This window comes from Ictidomys tridecemlineatus (genome assembly GCF_052094955.1).
Source record: "Ictidomys tridecemlineatus isolate mIctTri1 chromosome 12 unlocalized genomic scaffold, mIctTri1.hap1 SUPER_12_unloc_5, whole genome shotgun sequence".
In the NCBI taxonomy this organism is placed as follows: Eukaryota; Metazoa; Chordata; class Mammalia; order Rodentia; family Sciuridae; genus Ictidomys; species Ictidomys tridecemlineatus.
The window spans coordinates 148666-164922 of NW_027520963.1; the positions used below are offsets into that span (position 1 = coordinate 148666).

The window sequence follows — 16257 nt, forward strand, 5'->3', positions numbered from 1 at the left end:
CATGGTTCCTGAATAGCTGAGAGCACGAAGTCACTGAAGCTCAGAAGGGGTTAATGGACCACACAGTGGAGCAAACTATATGGCAACACAAAAGGTCTGAGAAAGCAGAGAAGGTGCTAATTTGTAACATAAGGAGGAGAAACAGCCTTCAATCATCTGCTTCACTTTTCAAATATATACAGAAATGGAAAAACAAAGCCTTGAGCTTTACGACAGTGACTTGAACGGGTTCATTAACGCGCACTCCCTCAAAATGCTGCAAAATCAAAAGTAAAGGCTTTCTCATTTTCCTCAGGCCTACTGCTGAAGACAAGAAAATAACAGAGACAACATCACAAAGCCTTAGAAGTCAGACAGCAGACAGTGAGTGGCAGTGACCCCAAAAAGCTGAGTCCCTGACCAGGAGAGGATGAGCTCAGAGGCTTTATGCCACCAAGCCTTAGGAAGTGTCCCCTGGGGTGGGGGGTGATGTCTAAAAGCAGGAAGAAGGGGGTTGGAGCTGGAGAAGGGGTGAAGGCCTTCATTTAAGGCAGCATTTTAGGAATATTTATGATTCATAGGCACTTGCAGATTAATACAAGGAGGTTGCTGCCCTCTTCACTCAGTTCCCTGGATGGTGTCCACCTCAGTGGGGCATCAGAGCTAGCTAGCAGAGCTGCCACTGCTTTCCTGACTTTTGCAGGTCACGGGCTCTCAGGCTCCTGCCCCCCAGCAAGATGCCAACAGGCTCACCCGGCTGTCTCTGGTAGACATGGGCACTCCTCCCCACCCTGGCCATCTCCTCTTCTGTCTCCTGGACGAGGCTGAGTGACCTGCCACCAAAAGCTCTCTAGCTGTTCAGTGGAATTCCCCAGGGAAACCACTGGGGCCTGCAGAGACCTTTCTTGGGAGCATTTTAATAATGGCTTCAGGTTTTTGATGTCCTAGAACTATTCAGATAATCTATTCATCTTTTGGTATGTATTTCATATTTTGGTATATATATTTGGCATACTTCATATTTGGTAGTTGAAGGTTTTTGAAGAACTGATCTCTTGCTTCCAAGTGAATGAGTCTCTGAGCATGAAGCCGTCTGCCGTGCCCTGTGACACTACAGGATCCACAGCGGCAGCCCCTGCTTCAGCCCTGATACCGATGATGTGTGTCTTGTGGCTTCTTAATACTTGTCAGTTTTGCTAGCAGTTTATCAATTTTATGGATTTTTTTTTTAAAATGGCATTTTGTTCAGTGATTTTTTCTCCGTTCTATTTTTTTTATCAATTTCATTTCTTTCTGCTCTTCATTATTTCTTTCTGCCTATTCTAAGCTGCTTCTGCTCTTCCCTCAGGTTCTCACAATTAGCACATAAATAAGAGTCTTCTTTTCTTCTCTAATGTGAATGTCTCTGAAAGTTTCCTTCTCAGTGCTGGTTTCACTGTATCTGACAAAGTTTTGTATTTTCATTATCACTCAGTTGTGTATATTTCTCTTGAGAATTCCTCTTTGACATGTGGAGGATTCAGAAGCACATTTGGAGATTTTGTGTCATTTCTGATCGTTTGGAGATTTTTCTGTTGTTTTTCTGTTATTGACCTCTACTTTGAGCTCAATGTAGCCAGAGAACATACTGTACATGAATATGATTCCTTTAATTTTGCTAAGGTTTGTTCTGTGACCCAAGATAAAATCCACTGTGGTAAATGTGCCAAGTGGACTTTAAGAGAGAATGGATAGTGCTCTGCAAACACTGACCATACCTGTTAGCTGACAGTGACATTCAGTTCCAGATCTTTGCTGCTTTTCTGTTGGCCCCCCACCAACTGTGGACAGCAGTGCATGGGTGTCCTCTGTAAATGCTTGAGTGTCTGTTTCTCTCCTCAGTTCTATCTGCTTCTGCTTCCTGTGTTTTGAAGTTCTGTTGAATGGCGTGTATACACGTGACAGGGAAGGTGCAGGGCTGCCATGGGCCCTGCTGATACCAACCTGACAAAGTGGGATGCCTGCAGAAAAAAGGCCTCCCATCCTAATGGCAGAGATGCCTGCTAGCATCAGACATGGTTCATGAGGGCAGTAAGGAGCCCCTTCACCTTTGTCTCTCCAGTGCCAGATGGGGATAGAAGCTCAGCTACCTGGTCAGCCTGACTCAACCAAGGTAGGACAATCCTAGTCAGGGACACAGCCTGCCCACCTACTCAGCCCTGCTACACTGCCAGGCAGGGGCACTTGTGAAGGCTGGGGTAGGAAGTAGACTCACTGGGCAGGGGCTCTGTGGGGCAGTGGGGTGGAGAACAATTCTTTCCCTGGCATCAGCCAAAGTCAGAAAGGCATATTCAAGGTTACCCGCTATCAGGTGGCACCCCTGTGGCTGGGGGAGTGAACGTCTTTGGAGACTTTGGTCTATGTCTATGGCTGGTTGTGCATTCAAACTTTTGAGGGTTCCATGTCCAGGACATACAGCTGGTATTCTGGGAACTCAGGGGACTACCACCTCACTGTCCCCAGTCCTGAGGTCCCCACTGGACTGCCTTCCTCCATCTTGCAAGGCATCCTCCACCAGCTGGCTGTGTGTGTCTAGGTCTGCAGGTGTGAGTTGGACCTGGGAAGAAAGGGGACTGCCGAGGAACTGAACTGGATGTTGAAGATTCTTGAAAACTGGCACCCCTCATCCTAGCTTCACCTCACGCCAGTGATGCCACATCTTTGCCGAGTACCACAGGCCCCTCCTCTTCAAAGAACAGTGATTCTGGGCTTGGGGATAAGTCCTCTGCTAAGGTACAGCAGGATGACCCCATCCCCCAGGTCAATGGGACATTAAAGTTCCACCATGATGCTGAGCTTCCAGCACCATCCCCCACCCAGCTCCCAGGAGCTGGTAACAGTCTGATATCTGCCAGGCCCAAGTCTCCAAAGATATGCCAGGCTGAGAAGAAACCAAAGAATAATAATTCTGAGGGCACCAAGTGAAAGACCCCAGCTGGGATCTCCTAGCAAAGCCACGGGGACAAATCCCAGGTTTCTAGCCAGGTGCTTGCAACCTCACTCCTAAATGTGCAGCCAGGGCTCCAGGGTACCAGTGGGTACTACAGAGTACCACACTATCCTCCGACATCTCCAGCACCAGCAGGCAGGGCTCCCTCAGCCCCCAAAGCCTGGGGTTGCCCACGTGGACTGGGGCCTAGCCAGCACATCCGTGGGACCTGGCAGGCAGTAAGCGTGGCCGTGACGGAGAGGCTCCGGAGGGTGACTAACAGGCATTGGCACAGACACACGAGCCTCTGGAATCACTGAAAGTCTACCCAGTTGCTAAATCCACAGACAACATTTAGGATTTGCCAGAGCTGCTATTTGACAGCAGAAAATAACGAATCCAGATTTGTTCCACTTGAAAGGGCCTCAGCTGTTGCTACTTAAATCTGTACTGACACTTCCGTTTTCTGTGCTGAGATGATGTGGTGTGAGGGATGTGTGTCACTTACACAAAACAAGTAAGTATGTCTACTCTCTTGTGTGTAGCAAATGTAACCTAGGTGAATGCACACACATATGAACTCCCAGTACCCAGGTTGGCAGTGCTGTCCCCCTCGTTCCCCCACCAGCTCTCCTGTGACCAGCTGGCCAACTGTGGTCACGGGGAAAGGCTGGCTGACAGCAGCAGGGCCCTCGTGTCCACTGTCTTTCTCTGAACCAACCACTTCAAAAACCACTCCTCAGAAACTTTCAGAGGACTGAAGGAAAAGCACTTCAACCTCAGAAGTGAGAATCAAAAGGAGAAACAGACCCTTGTTCAAAGGGGGTCATCTAAGTCTCCCCTCTCTTCTGCGGCTGCAGGGAAACAATGACGAGCCCTCTGGCCTTGACAGCACTGGTGTCTCCCCCAGGGGAGCTGGGGCAGATGCTTCTGGTGTCTAGAGACACTGCTCGTTCAGCTGGCCCCAGCCCCTCTGTCACTACTTCCCAGCCAGAGGGCTGCCTGATGTTGTCTGAAGAAAACTCACTACAACAATATGCTCCTCGTTCAGGACAAAAGTGAGCTACAAATATGGCTATCTCAAGAACACCAAGCCTACCTTTGATGCTATGGGACACTTGAGGCACAACCCATGTGCCTGCCCTGAGCCTGGATGGCTGGGGTCGTGGGAGGAAAGTGAGAAGGTACAGGGGGTGCCATTGCAGGGTTGGGCAGAGGCAGGGAGCGCCAGAGATGCTAGCCCACCCAGTAGAAGAAACAGACCTTAAGAGAGAGACAGGTCTGTGGAAGGAGAGGCGGGTCAGCACCCTGGCCAAGCAGGACTCCCCCACCTGCACAGGAATCTGTCCCTGAGAAGCCAGAGGAGCCACCTGGGCTCTGTGAGTCCTGGTTTTACACTGTCTCCCTGGCTGAGTGCACTACGCAGAGCCCCTGCTCACCTGGGGTTGCCTGTCACACATGACCCAAGTGTGGAGCAGCCACCCAGATGCAGGTACCTGTGTGACAGCCATCTCCACCCTCAGCTGCTCCTTGGCTGGAAGTCAGAAGTGCTGCTGCAGAACTGTGGTGCAAAACTCCACCAAAGCCTCTCGACACATGCCGACCAGCTCCCAGCGGCCAGCCACGAAGCTGCTTCTTTCCACAGCTGCGTTTTCCAAGTGAGACAATGGGGACAAGAAGCTTTGATCATTGAGCTAAAGATGTCAACAATAAAGCTCTTTCTTGAAGTTTAAAAAATAAACCCAAAGCGTTCCAGCCCACACAAGCCCCACCCACGCCTGGCCATGCTCCTGTCAGCCGCAGCATGAGAGCTGTGGGCAGCCAGAGTCCTGGCAGAAGACAGGATGCCAGTCTGTGACAGTAACACAGTGCTGGCCCATGTTGACAGCCTCAGGCCCTTGGGGCAGACTGTCCTCTGCCCCCTTGGCTAACACCCTGAGGCGCACCTGCCAACACCCAAATCCAATCCCTTCACTGCATCACCTGATAACAGGATTCCCAGGGACACGGGGTGGAAGGGGGGGGACAACCACAGGACATACCTGTCTTGCATGGCATTAAGGACTCTGTCAGGTGAGGAGCCAACTATGCTGATTCCTGAGCACTTGGTGCCTCCTCCATGAGAGCTGACCTGGGGCCTCCATCAGCCCAGCACTCTCTGGATGCCTCCTCCACGGCCAGCTCCTGGCCCTTGTTCCTCTCATGGCAGACACCAGCTGAGCTCTCCTGCCTTTGTGGCCCTTGGCGGCATGCACTCCTAAGCTGCTAGCCATCTTTTGGGGCCTCCCAGTCTCATTCAAATGCCTCTTGCATTGAACACCCCCCCACCCACACACACACCACCACCACCACCACTCACACCTCTGTGTTATGAGCTCTTCACCACAGATAGGGCTGCTCCATGAGCTGAGGGGTATATGTATAGGAGATATGCTCGGCCCTCCTCTGGCTGGGAACAGTCACTTCAGCTTGGAAGGGTGTCCCACAGCAGATGCTGCCTGGCACTCAGCTGGGGAGAGCTGCCCACCCTGGAGGCCAGTGGTGCTGGCTGCTGCAAATTCAATCATGTTGCTCTTCTACTTTCAAACACATAATGGCTTCCCATTGTTCAGAGAATAAAGACCAAACCCTCACTGGGGCCCAGGCTTGGCCTCCAGCTCCCCTGCCATCCTATGGTTAACCCATGGCCACACACAAACGTATTTCCCAGGGGAGCCCACTGCCCCCAGACACCTGCTCTCACAGCACCACCACATTCCTCTCCATCCATAATTACAGAGCCAGGATTGCCTGTGAATAATGTCCCCCCAAGTCCCCATTAAACCACAAAACTGATGAAGACGGAGAGTGTGCGTCTTGCTCACCACTCCATCATCCTCAGTGCTGAGCCCTGACGGTGCCCACGGCGCACACGCGGTGTTTACCGAGTGAATGAGGGAACGAGCGCAAAACAAACAGCCTGGGATCTGGCAGGTCTCCAAAGTGCTATTTATAAGGCCTCCGTCCATATATTAGAAATGCTTCAGAAATGAGGGAGGAAACCTCAAACCTGGAAGGGACCATAACTGTTTTTGGCTCAACACTTCTGGGCCTGGTTGGACCAGAGGCAGCGCACATATTTTCTTGCTTTTACTCAACAACCCTGCAAAGCTGGGGTCATCCATACACTACCCACGAGAAAACGGAACCCACAGGGGAGAAACAGCTGAGGCCACTTTAGCCCTGGGTACCAGGGTTTGTCCCAGTCTGCTGGGCCTTGGCTGCACAACCCAGGGAGGGCCATTAAAACTCCAGCACCAGTGGCCTCACCAAGGGCCACCTGGTATTCACTGGGGCTGTCCTGGTTCCCAGGTCTGTTCTCATTTCACTCACCAGAAACAGCTCCCTGGGTGAGAAGCCCTGGATGCCAGACACTTGGTCCATGGCATACACTTAGGGCAGAAGGGAGGCTCCCCAGGCACGGCCACTCAGCCACACTCACTCTGCATCCACAGTTGCTGTCTCCCATGAGAGATGCCAGAACTGGAAACTTGCCACTTCGACTAGAAACTGAATGGTAGGGCTGAAGTGTGCATCAGGGGACAGTCAGGAGGGGCTGCTCAGCACCCCACCCACACATCTGGATCTCCTTTAGGACCCTGACATGTCTTGGGGAGAAAGGAAATAAGATCTGGGAACAATCTCAGCCCGCGGTCTCTGCTTACAGAGAAGTGAGGGGTGCTGGATGGCGGAGGTGCAGGAAGCGCATCTAGGAAAACAGTAGCTCAGGGCGAGTGAGCGCGTCCTGAATAATAGACAAAGGTGCCCAGCTGACAACAGAAAGCACATCTGGTCGGGCTACTGCTTCTGTAAGCAGTTCTCCTCATCTGCACCTCCCAGTATTCCACTGCTCATAAATTCCTTGCTGCCTCTAGAGTTGCACAAGCCAAGAAGATGGGCCTGTTGCTTTACCTTGCTGGCAGCAAAGGCAGGTCCTACCAGATGCCCGACAAGAGTGTCTGCGAGCTCCTGAACATGGGGGAGGCTGCAAGGCTCAGCTGTCTGACAGTGCTGGCCAAGAAAAGGATATTGGAAAAGGTCCAGCCCAGTGGAGATGAGTGTCCCTGCAGAGGAACCCAAGCGGATGGAATGTGATTGAGGAACAAAATGCCATCCAGGAGGCAGTGGAGGAAGGGGTTCTAGTAGACTCCCACTGCCAGCAGCCCCAGCCCCAGCACAGCGTACCTGAGTGTGTCCACCTCCTCTCTGCAGAACGGGAAGCTCGACTCAGCAGAGCCCGGCTGGGACTTCAGCATCTTCAGCTCCATCTCCAGCTGCGAGAAAACACAGGGCCAAGGGTCAGCAGGTGCAGGGGGCTCTGCAGGCCTACAGACAGCACAGAGCCTAGAACCTTGCCTGGCCCCAGAGGTCCCAAAAGCACCATTCAAAGGTTCCCCAGACCCAATCCCCTCCTCCTGCTAGGGAACATAGGACGGGGGGCTGTTTTCCTGGGAATCCCAGCAGCCTGAATCTGCAAGGCCACCAGCATGCTACCTCTTGCAAAAATCACCCTTTCCCTTCCTTAACACTTCTGTCTGCAGATTAGCCATGGAGTCACAGTCATTCTGGGAATAATGTGGAGAGACACCAAAATCTCTGGGGCAAAAAGGGACACAGTAACTGGAAAGAACATATTCTAAATTTGCCACTGCTTTGAATGAACAGTCACAGTATTTCCTTTCTTTTGCTACTTCAGATTCCTCTATAGAATACAGAAGCTGAAGGCCTCCTCCAGGAGGAAAGTGAACTGTAATAACACTTGGACACATCAGGGTGGGAGGGTTAGGGAGTGGTGGATATGAGGAGTCCCAGTAATTTCAGGCTTGAGAATGGGTACTGTCAATGGCCAGCCACTGGCCAGGGACCTCAGGAGCCAGAGGACATGCACTCAGAGCTAACCTCCTCTCTCCACCCAGACATGGGCTAGCTAAGGAGGCCCCAGGATTCCAAGGAGCAGCCTAGAAGGAGCCCGAAACTGTGCAGCAGCTGCAGCTCAGAGGCTGTCTGCTAACAAAGTCTGGCCACTCCTCAGTGCAGCTCTCAGGTTCCCTTACCCTTCTCATCCTTGCCAGATGTGGTCCCTTGACCTTGGACTTCTCAGCCTCCAGAAACGTAGGTGGCAGAAATAACTGTTTATTATAAATTATTGTCCTCTGGTGTTCTGTGATAGCAGCTACCGATGGACCAAGACAATGTATTTCAACTTGCCAATGACATTCACTCCTAGCATGCTGACACTAACATGCACTAACATGTCTCCTCTGTGAGGTGTGCACTTGTGCAAGGCCTTGTGCAAACCACAGTTGTTACTGACACAGTTGCTCACTACCAAAGAGCCCTCCCCCTTCCTCTATATTCGGGCCGTCCATATACCTTGCAGGTGCCTATCCTGAGAATCTGGTAGAAGTTTCCCTGAAACTGGCTCCGCCTGATGCATCTTCCATTTCTCTTTGTTGGGAGAGGGCAGCAAGACAACCGGAGCTATTTCGTGCCAACTTTGCTCTTTAATAAGTGGCCTGTTTAAAATTTTCTTTTCTGGGTTCAGAATTGATGAGAAACTTTCTAGGAAAATATTATCTATTCCAGATGTTTGTGTTTATTTAAAAGGACTTGCAATATGGTTCATAATTCTTTCCACAGAAGTCATGTAGAAACCATATTCTTTTTAGGGTTATTTTTTACTTGTCACTTACCTTACTATAGAGGTTTGACATATGCAGAGAGGTCTAAGCCATGGGTGCAAGCTGGGAATATTCTGTGTAGGGTGTGGGGGCCCCACCTGGCCACATAGAGTCCTCAGCACCGGAAGCTTTCTAAGCCTTCCCCAGCCAGAAGCTTGAACATAATTAGTCCTGCTTCTTATTTTGGGTGGTGATGCTATTACATTTTACTCGAGTTGTGAATAATTCATCTATTTTATTGGCTTCATTTCAAGTAACAGGCACCTGGACTCTTATTATTTCTACTACTTCTTGCTCTGCTGTTAACCACTGCTTTGACCATTAGATTCCTAACTTTTGTCTTACTGGGGTTTTCTTTTACTGCATCTCTGACTTCTGCAGCTGGAGGTTAGTCCATGTATATTCATGATTTCTTGTCCCATGGTATAAATATTTAAACCATGAATTTAGATGTTTCCACTGGCTCTGATGAGGACTGCTTTCAATACAATTGTTTTCTAGATTTTACGCACTTTTGAATTGCATTTCTTCTTTGAACCAAGAATTAAGACAGAATGTTTTGTTCTGTTTGTCTTTGTTTTGTTTTTGAATTTCCAAGCAATAGGAGCCTTTTCTTTTTCTAGTTTTGTGTGTGACTTCAAATTTCGTCACATCACCATTAGAAGAGGTTTTATTTGAATTTACAAAGGTTTATAAAGTTTATAAAGCTTCTCTTTATTACCCAATGTGTGATTAATCTATGGACATTTTCTACGAACACTCTTTAAAGAAGTGTCCTCTAACTCTGGGGACTGGGGACTCACAATACAACTTGCTATGTCACAGACAAGAAGGTAAACTCACTTGCTGCTCACATCCTCAACCGTCTCTCCCTGCCCCTCTGCACATGTCAGTTTCCTGAACAGTGGCGCTGTTCTCTGGCACACTGATATCCATCCTGTATTCTACACTGCTTTATGGCTGGAATTTAGACTTGAACATGACCAAAACGACAACCCCTGCTTCTGTGTTTAGGACTAACAGATGGCCCCACAACCCACATGTTTCAGCCTCTTGGTTTTGCTTTGTAATTCATCAGGAAGTCTTTTCCTTTTAATAGAAGAGTTTAACCCACCTATATTTTGATATATGTGTGTCTATTTCTGTGTATGTTCTTGTACTTCCTGTCTTATAAAAACTGTATCCCTCCGTGGCATTCTAATCTTATTTACTGTTTTATGTGTTAAGTTTTGATACTCAGAACAGTTTGTATTTTTCTTACTGGTTGCTCTTATAGCAGAGGCTCTCTGGTACTGTGCCTATACCACCCCGTGTTAGACTGTGCTCATCACATGTCCTGTGCAGTGTCTGTCTGGCCCATCTCTTGTTCACCTCTGTGGTGTCTGTCACTGTTAATTTCATGACTGAGCCAGATGTGCCCAGGTGAAACCTCACATCCTAGTGTGTCTCTGAGGCCACGGGGTGGATCAGCATTGGAATCAGTGGACTCAGAAGACTGTCCTCCCTGACACTGACATGAGCATCAGCATCCAACCCCCCAAAGGCCGAACAGAACCAAGAAAAGGTGAGGCTCTCTTTTTCTGCCTCCCAGTTTAAGCTGGGACATCTCAGCCTCGTGGACCAGGCCTTCAAACCTGGATTGAGTTCCACCACTAGTTTTTCTAAGTCTCTAGTTTTTAGATGCCGACTACAGGACTTCCTAGCTTCCGTATCACATGAGCCAATCCCTCATAACCAATCAAACCACTAGTCTCTCCAGGCAAACAAATGAATCGACAGGTTTTGTTCCTCTGGAAACCACTAACACCCAGTTAAACACACTTCAACAACTCAATGCTCTCCTTAGGGTATGTCTTCAATTTCAGCTACTAATGATAAGAAACCCATTTCTCCCTTCCTCTCCTATCTCAATACTTTCTACTAAATATCCAAGCCCTTTGACACCAGAACGTGTAACAGGTACACTGCTACTATTCTCTTAACTCCGTGCAGCTCTTGTGGCGGGTTTCCCGGGGGTACTACCTTCCTGTGCACCTCCAGTCTGTCCTCTTTCCTGCCTTCCTGCCCCTCTCCTGTTCAAGGCCCTCAGGTCCATGGCCTTCTCCTCTGGCTTTGGGGGCACTCACACTCTACTGGATCATGAGCTTTTACTTCTTGGCAAAATGTGTGCATACAATCACATGTTCGAAGTCTACTTCTTTTTCTGTGACTTTTCCTGCTTCTCTCCTTCTGTCTCATAAATGGGCATCCAGATTTTCACTGCTCATCATGCAAGATGACTTTTATCACATCCAGTTTAGCATGAGGTCACACTGGAGAGGGGCTGGGGCCATTTTCTTTTCTTTAATCCAACCTGTTGATTGTGTTGTGAATTCAATCAAGAGCCACTACTTGTCTCCAGCAAGAAGGGGAAGCTGTGAACTCTCATCAGAGCGACCACTACTCTTCTCTGCTCAGGCACAGGGTGCAGGGGCCCCTCACACAGCTCCCTGCTATCTTGGGAGCCACACAGGGCCAAGGGACCCACTTCACCAAGGTCAGTTCTTGCCTCTCATGAGGTCCTGTCCAGCAAGGTGAGCGTCATTTAGCCTCTTAAGCTCTTTTCATGCGCGCCGTGCCCTGGTGGCTCCCTGTGCCCATACCTACATGCTGCTATGTGTTCCTCTACTCGGGGCCACCTGTCTCTGCTTAGGGTGTGGACTTAGCTCTGTTCTTATTTTGTTGTTTTGGTTTTCATTCTTCTTACTTTTGAATGATTTCCGGAAATGGAGTGATTTATGTTCAACACCAACATGGAGCCCTTTAATTTTAATCTGTAACTTAGACTCATAACTAACACACGCTCAGCTCTGTTCTTCTCACTGGGCCAATTCTCTTCCCCCTGAGCCTATACCAGAAAACCTCCCCAGCCCTGTCAGACAATCCATCTCCTCACACACCCACAGGCCCGCCCTGCCCACGCCGCCATGCTGGCTCACAACTCTATCACCCTCCTCCAGTCCCGCGGTGCGAGACAGTGGCCATCAAGATACACCCAGGGCTCAGGTTTGCAGCTGCAGCCCACTCCTCCGTCCAGCCTCAGGGTGAACTGGGACACCAGCTCCTCCCAGGAGCCTGATGCCCAGACACACTGTCTAGCTCCCGTTGTCGCTTCTGCCAGACAGAGTACACATGCAGGGAGTTGAGCCAGCACTGGAAGAGAGGACCTAGACTCAACACACTAGCCACCCCATTTAAGAAACAATCTAAACCTACCAGTTTTTAAAAGGGAGGCAATGTGTGGAAAGATACTGAGATGAGACCTGAGGAGGGTTCCCAGTGACCCAGCAAACAGCTCTCAGCGTTAACTACCTGCCATCGGCCATGGGGCTTTGCTGGCTGTGCAGCCAGGGCCACGCTAAGGAAGCCCTGAGATGCCCCGTATCCTCCTCCTTGTCCTTTTATCACTAAGGTTCAGCAACAATCTGGGGGCTCCACAGGGCAGGCCCAGAAGAGGCTATAACCAAGCCAGCTGGATTCTCACACCTGGGTAGGTGGGTGCAGGGTAAACACAAGGTCCTTGGGGTCGCTCTCACAGATTGCACCCCACTCGCCACCTGTGGATGAGACCACCTGTCTTCGAGGTTTCAATGCCAAGTGGGAAACCCTAGACTACAGGCCCTGGGTCAGGGCACAGGCTCGAGCAGGGGATAGACAACAGATGAACCTGCCCTGCCCCATATGGCGACCCAGGCCTTCTTCCCCCATCCAACACACGCTCTTACGCTCACTGTCTAGAGCTCTCACACTCATACAGTCAAACTCATAGACGCTGAGTGTGGCCACGGCCTGTCTTTCTTCCTCTCTGGGCCCCAGTACATTGCACATGAGGCTTCTCAGGTCCCAGGGGACCTGCCCTCACTCTGAAGGCCAGCCTACACCAAGAGAGCATCCATTACCAGCTTTCTTTCAGACACACCAAGCTAATCCACGCTGCTATTACTTGGCCAAAACGAAGGACAGAAAAAATTGAAAATGCATTAATATTGCAGGCTGCAACTACCTATTTCATAATTCACTGAGAAAAACTTGTGTTTAGAGTCAGTTTAAAAGAACAGTGAACACAAGGACTAATTGGATTGTGCCTTCTGAGAGACTCTGCCAAATGCCTTAGAACCAAACAGCCCCACACTGAAGCTCTCCTCCCTGCCAAAGACCCCAAAGAAGCGATATTCTTAGGTTTTTAACAGGCTGGGCCTGAGCACAGGCCACCAGGTGAGCATGGACACAGTAGGCAGGGCACAGGGGCAGGGGCTCACTGCCTGCCATGGCCAAAGAGCAATTTGTGCACATTACCCTGAATGTCTCCTGTTCCACTCAAATTTAATCTCCTAAAGAGAGGGCTTGTGCTGCCCAACTGCAATCTCTGAGGCTAATATACAAATTGATATTCCTTTCTCTGACAGGCTCTTCTAGATTAAGAGGCATGATTCCCAACAGTGCCTGGACCAAATGAATCACGGGCCCGTGGAAAAGAGCTGGCAATTGCAGCCCTGGGGCAGTGACCAATGTGGTAGCAGCAAGTCCCTCAGTAAGTTGGGCTCAAGCACCTTGGGGACTACACCAGGGGCTACGTCGTGCTGAAAGCTCTGACTCAGGAGCAGGAGTTGACCCAGGTTGGCTGGCAGGGGAGAGGGAGGCTGACCAGCCTTTGAAACCAGGCACCCATGTGCTCCACCACTAGGGCTCCTCACCCACCACTATGTCCCTGCCAGCAGCCACACAGGATACAGGTCTTCAGGACCCGCTGAAGGAACATGCCCGTCCCCAGGGAGAGTCAGCGAGCCTAGACAGGCTGTTCTGAAAATGACAGAAAAAGTGAAGTCACGGAGAAATGGAGACCTGGCCCACCATTCACCCAGATGCAAATTACAGAGAACTTTCTGGGCTTCTGCTTTGTCTATTCCCTAAAACGGGCCCAAGAGCCTTATCACAGGGCTGCTTATGGAAGAAGTCAGACAGCAAGTTGAAGAGGCCAGCAAACGAACCTATCTGCCACACACCCTGGAGGACAGGGGCTGGCAGAAGACCACTTATTCCTGTTTCTCCCCTCTCTTCACTTTGCACCAAGTTCATATGTTGTTTGCCAAAACATAAGTAAACACGAAACACACACATTCCCAGCATGGGCAGAACCTAACAGCACACACACTACCACGAAGGCTGCAGCATGGATACACTCGGGTGGCCCATGGAGTTGCACATGGCGTGCCTCCTATGCTGCTTCCCAGCAGCAGAATACCATGAGGAAACTCCTCGAGCTGTGTCTGGGGGATGATGGGCTCCTGGAGCCAGTTCACCACCTTGCCTCTCTGCCTCCAGCGTGGACAGATGTAACTGGGGGTGGGTAGCCTCATAATCGTGGCCTATTCTGTGGATTCTGATCACGCTGCAGGGAGGGGCCATTAGCAGGGTCCCTTGTCTCCCCTGGGCACCTGTTTCATAAACCGGGATGAAGCAAAGGTATCCCTCTGCTATGGCCCCCCCTAGCCACCAAGTCATTTAGCCTGCTCATTAATCTCCACCAAAAACTGGTAATAAAGCAATGATGGAGCTGCAGAATGGTGGCCCAGGTAAGCAGGAGCACAGGTGGAAAGCATGGGTTGTGGCCCTGCAGAGACCGCCACATCAGAGCACAGCAAGCCAGGACATGATGACCTGTCATCTTGTGGTGCCCCAGCCCAGGCACAGTGCAGACACCTGCACCACATAGCACCACAGCCCAGAAAGCCTGTGCATTCATGGTTTGCCGACCTTGACCTTCCTCTTCCCCATGAGTGGCAGGGAAAACAGAAGTGGGTCAGACCCGAATGGGATTGCAGGGCTAACCAGTAGCATTGATACTTTTCCAAACACTGAATAACATTAATTTGGACTAATTACGTTGACCCAAGTGCTATATAAACCCCTTGACTAGCACATGCAAGCAGCAACTACTTTAGGGTCCCCTCTCACTCTTTGGAAGTTCTGTTTCTACTCAGACTTGAATAAATCCTACTCTTATCTGCACTCATCCTCATCAGTGGATTTCATTCTTCAAATATGTGAGACAAGAACTCATAAAGAAATTGGTGGTGAGCTGCTGAGGTCTGCTGTAACACTGGAGGGCAGAGCCCACCATTTAAGAACTGCAACCCATTTCTCAGCTACAGAGGCCCTCAGCTTATGCAGACCCCACCCACCCTAGCAGAAGCGAAGAATCTAGTTTCATCCCAAACTCTGGTTTCAACTGATAGCTTCTGTTTGGGCAAGAATGGGCCTGGGTGTGTGTAGGGCAACAGCGACAAGTGCTGCCTCTTGAGCTCCTCTTGGGTCTACCAAGAGCCAGGTCTTGGGGGACCCAGACCCCGCCACATTATGCTATGTCTTGTCAGGCTAGAGGCCCTATTCAGGAAGCCTCAGTAGAGGTGGCAGGACTCTGGCTCTAGTTTCAGACACAAGAGCCCAGGCTTACAGTTGACATCAAACCCGAAACTGAAGGTGTTGCCACTTGTATGTATCACCTAGGCCAGGGTCAGACAGCTTCTGCAGGAAAGGGCCTATGGATTCCACCTTGCAGACTACATGGTCTCTGCTCATGCAGTGCACAAGCTGCTAGTGAACCAGTACAGCTAAGTTCCAAGAAAATTTTACTTACAGAAATTGCATCAGGCTGGGTTTGGCCTGTGGGCCAAAGTCTGTTCACTCCTGACCCAGACCAAACCATTACCATATGGATGAGAAAAATGTCAATCAGGACAATGGCCAAAAAGCTGAAGAGCACAGTTTGTGGAAATAGCTGGAATGACAGCACTCAGCACTTACCCAGCCTGCTCCACACGGCAGCCTTCCTAACAACCCTAAACCTGCATGCGCTGACATAGGGGCTCACAGGACAGCGCTTCACTCAGACAAGAAAGGGTCTCCACTGGCACTTCCAAGCAGTCCACCCGTAATGCACTGGACATACCTGAGGAAGGAAGACCTGTCTTGCACTAAGCACAACTTTTGAACGTCCTGCCAACATTCACACTGGTGCCAAAGCTATTTATAATTATCTGAGACTAGCCCGAGAAACATCGCCTTTGGTAAAAATCACAAAATATGTTCTTGTGCACTGTTAGTATCAGCACATTCTTCAGAGCAGCAGCTGTAGTCATGCTGAGGAAGTACCAGTTCTTTTTGTTCAGAACTCAGCCACGAGCTACTCATCACTGCAGAAACCTGTGTGGATGGCAGGAGGTGCAAGTGTCGGCAGCTCCCGCAGAACCCACTCAGCCAGCAGTCCTGAGAGCGGCTGCAGTGCAGCGGCCCCACAGGCGCAGGGGACGTTGCCATGAATCCTGGTGACCTTGTGCCCAAGTCCATACACTGACACACACAGTACATATAGATCACTCTCCTCTTTACTCACACTTAGGACCAGTACAGATGTTGCTACCCCTAATACTGCAGGTGCAGGAGGCAAGGAAGGGGACATTACAACTTACTCATTCTCAAGGGGGATGCTGGGGCCAACAGGATCGAGGGATACCCTGCCAGGCCAAGTCACACACAAGAACAAGTCATAGA

The 16257-nt window shown here is 50.2% G+C and overlaps 1 protein-coding gene across 1 annotated transcript in view; it reads right to left on the reverse strand.

Moving 5' to 3' along the window:
* The window catches only part of LOC144372333 (mitotic spindle assembly checkpoint protein MAD1-like), a 238839-nt gene that overhangs the window by 30108 nt on the left and 192474 nt on the right, over window positions 1–16257 (reverse strand). The window contains 2 exon segments of the mRNA XM_078035712.1: window positions 4444–4592; window positions 7172–7260. Of these exon segments, the coding sequence (XP_077891838.1) occupies window positions 4444–4592; window positions 7172–7260 (238 nt within the window).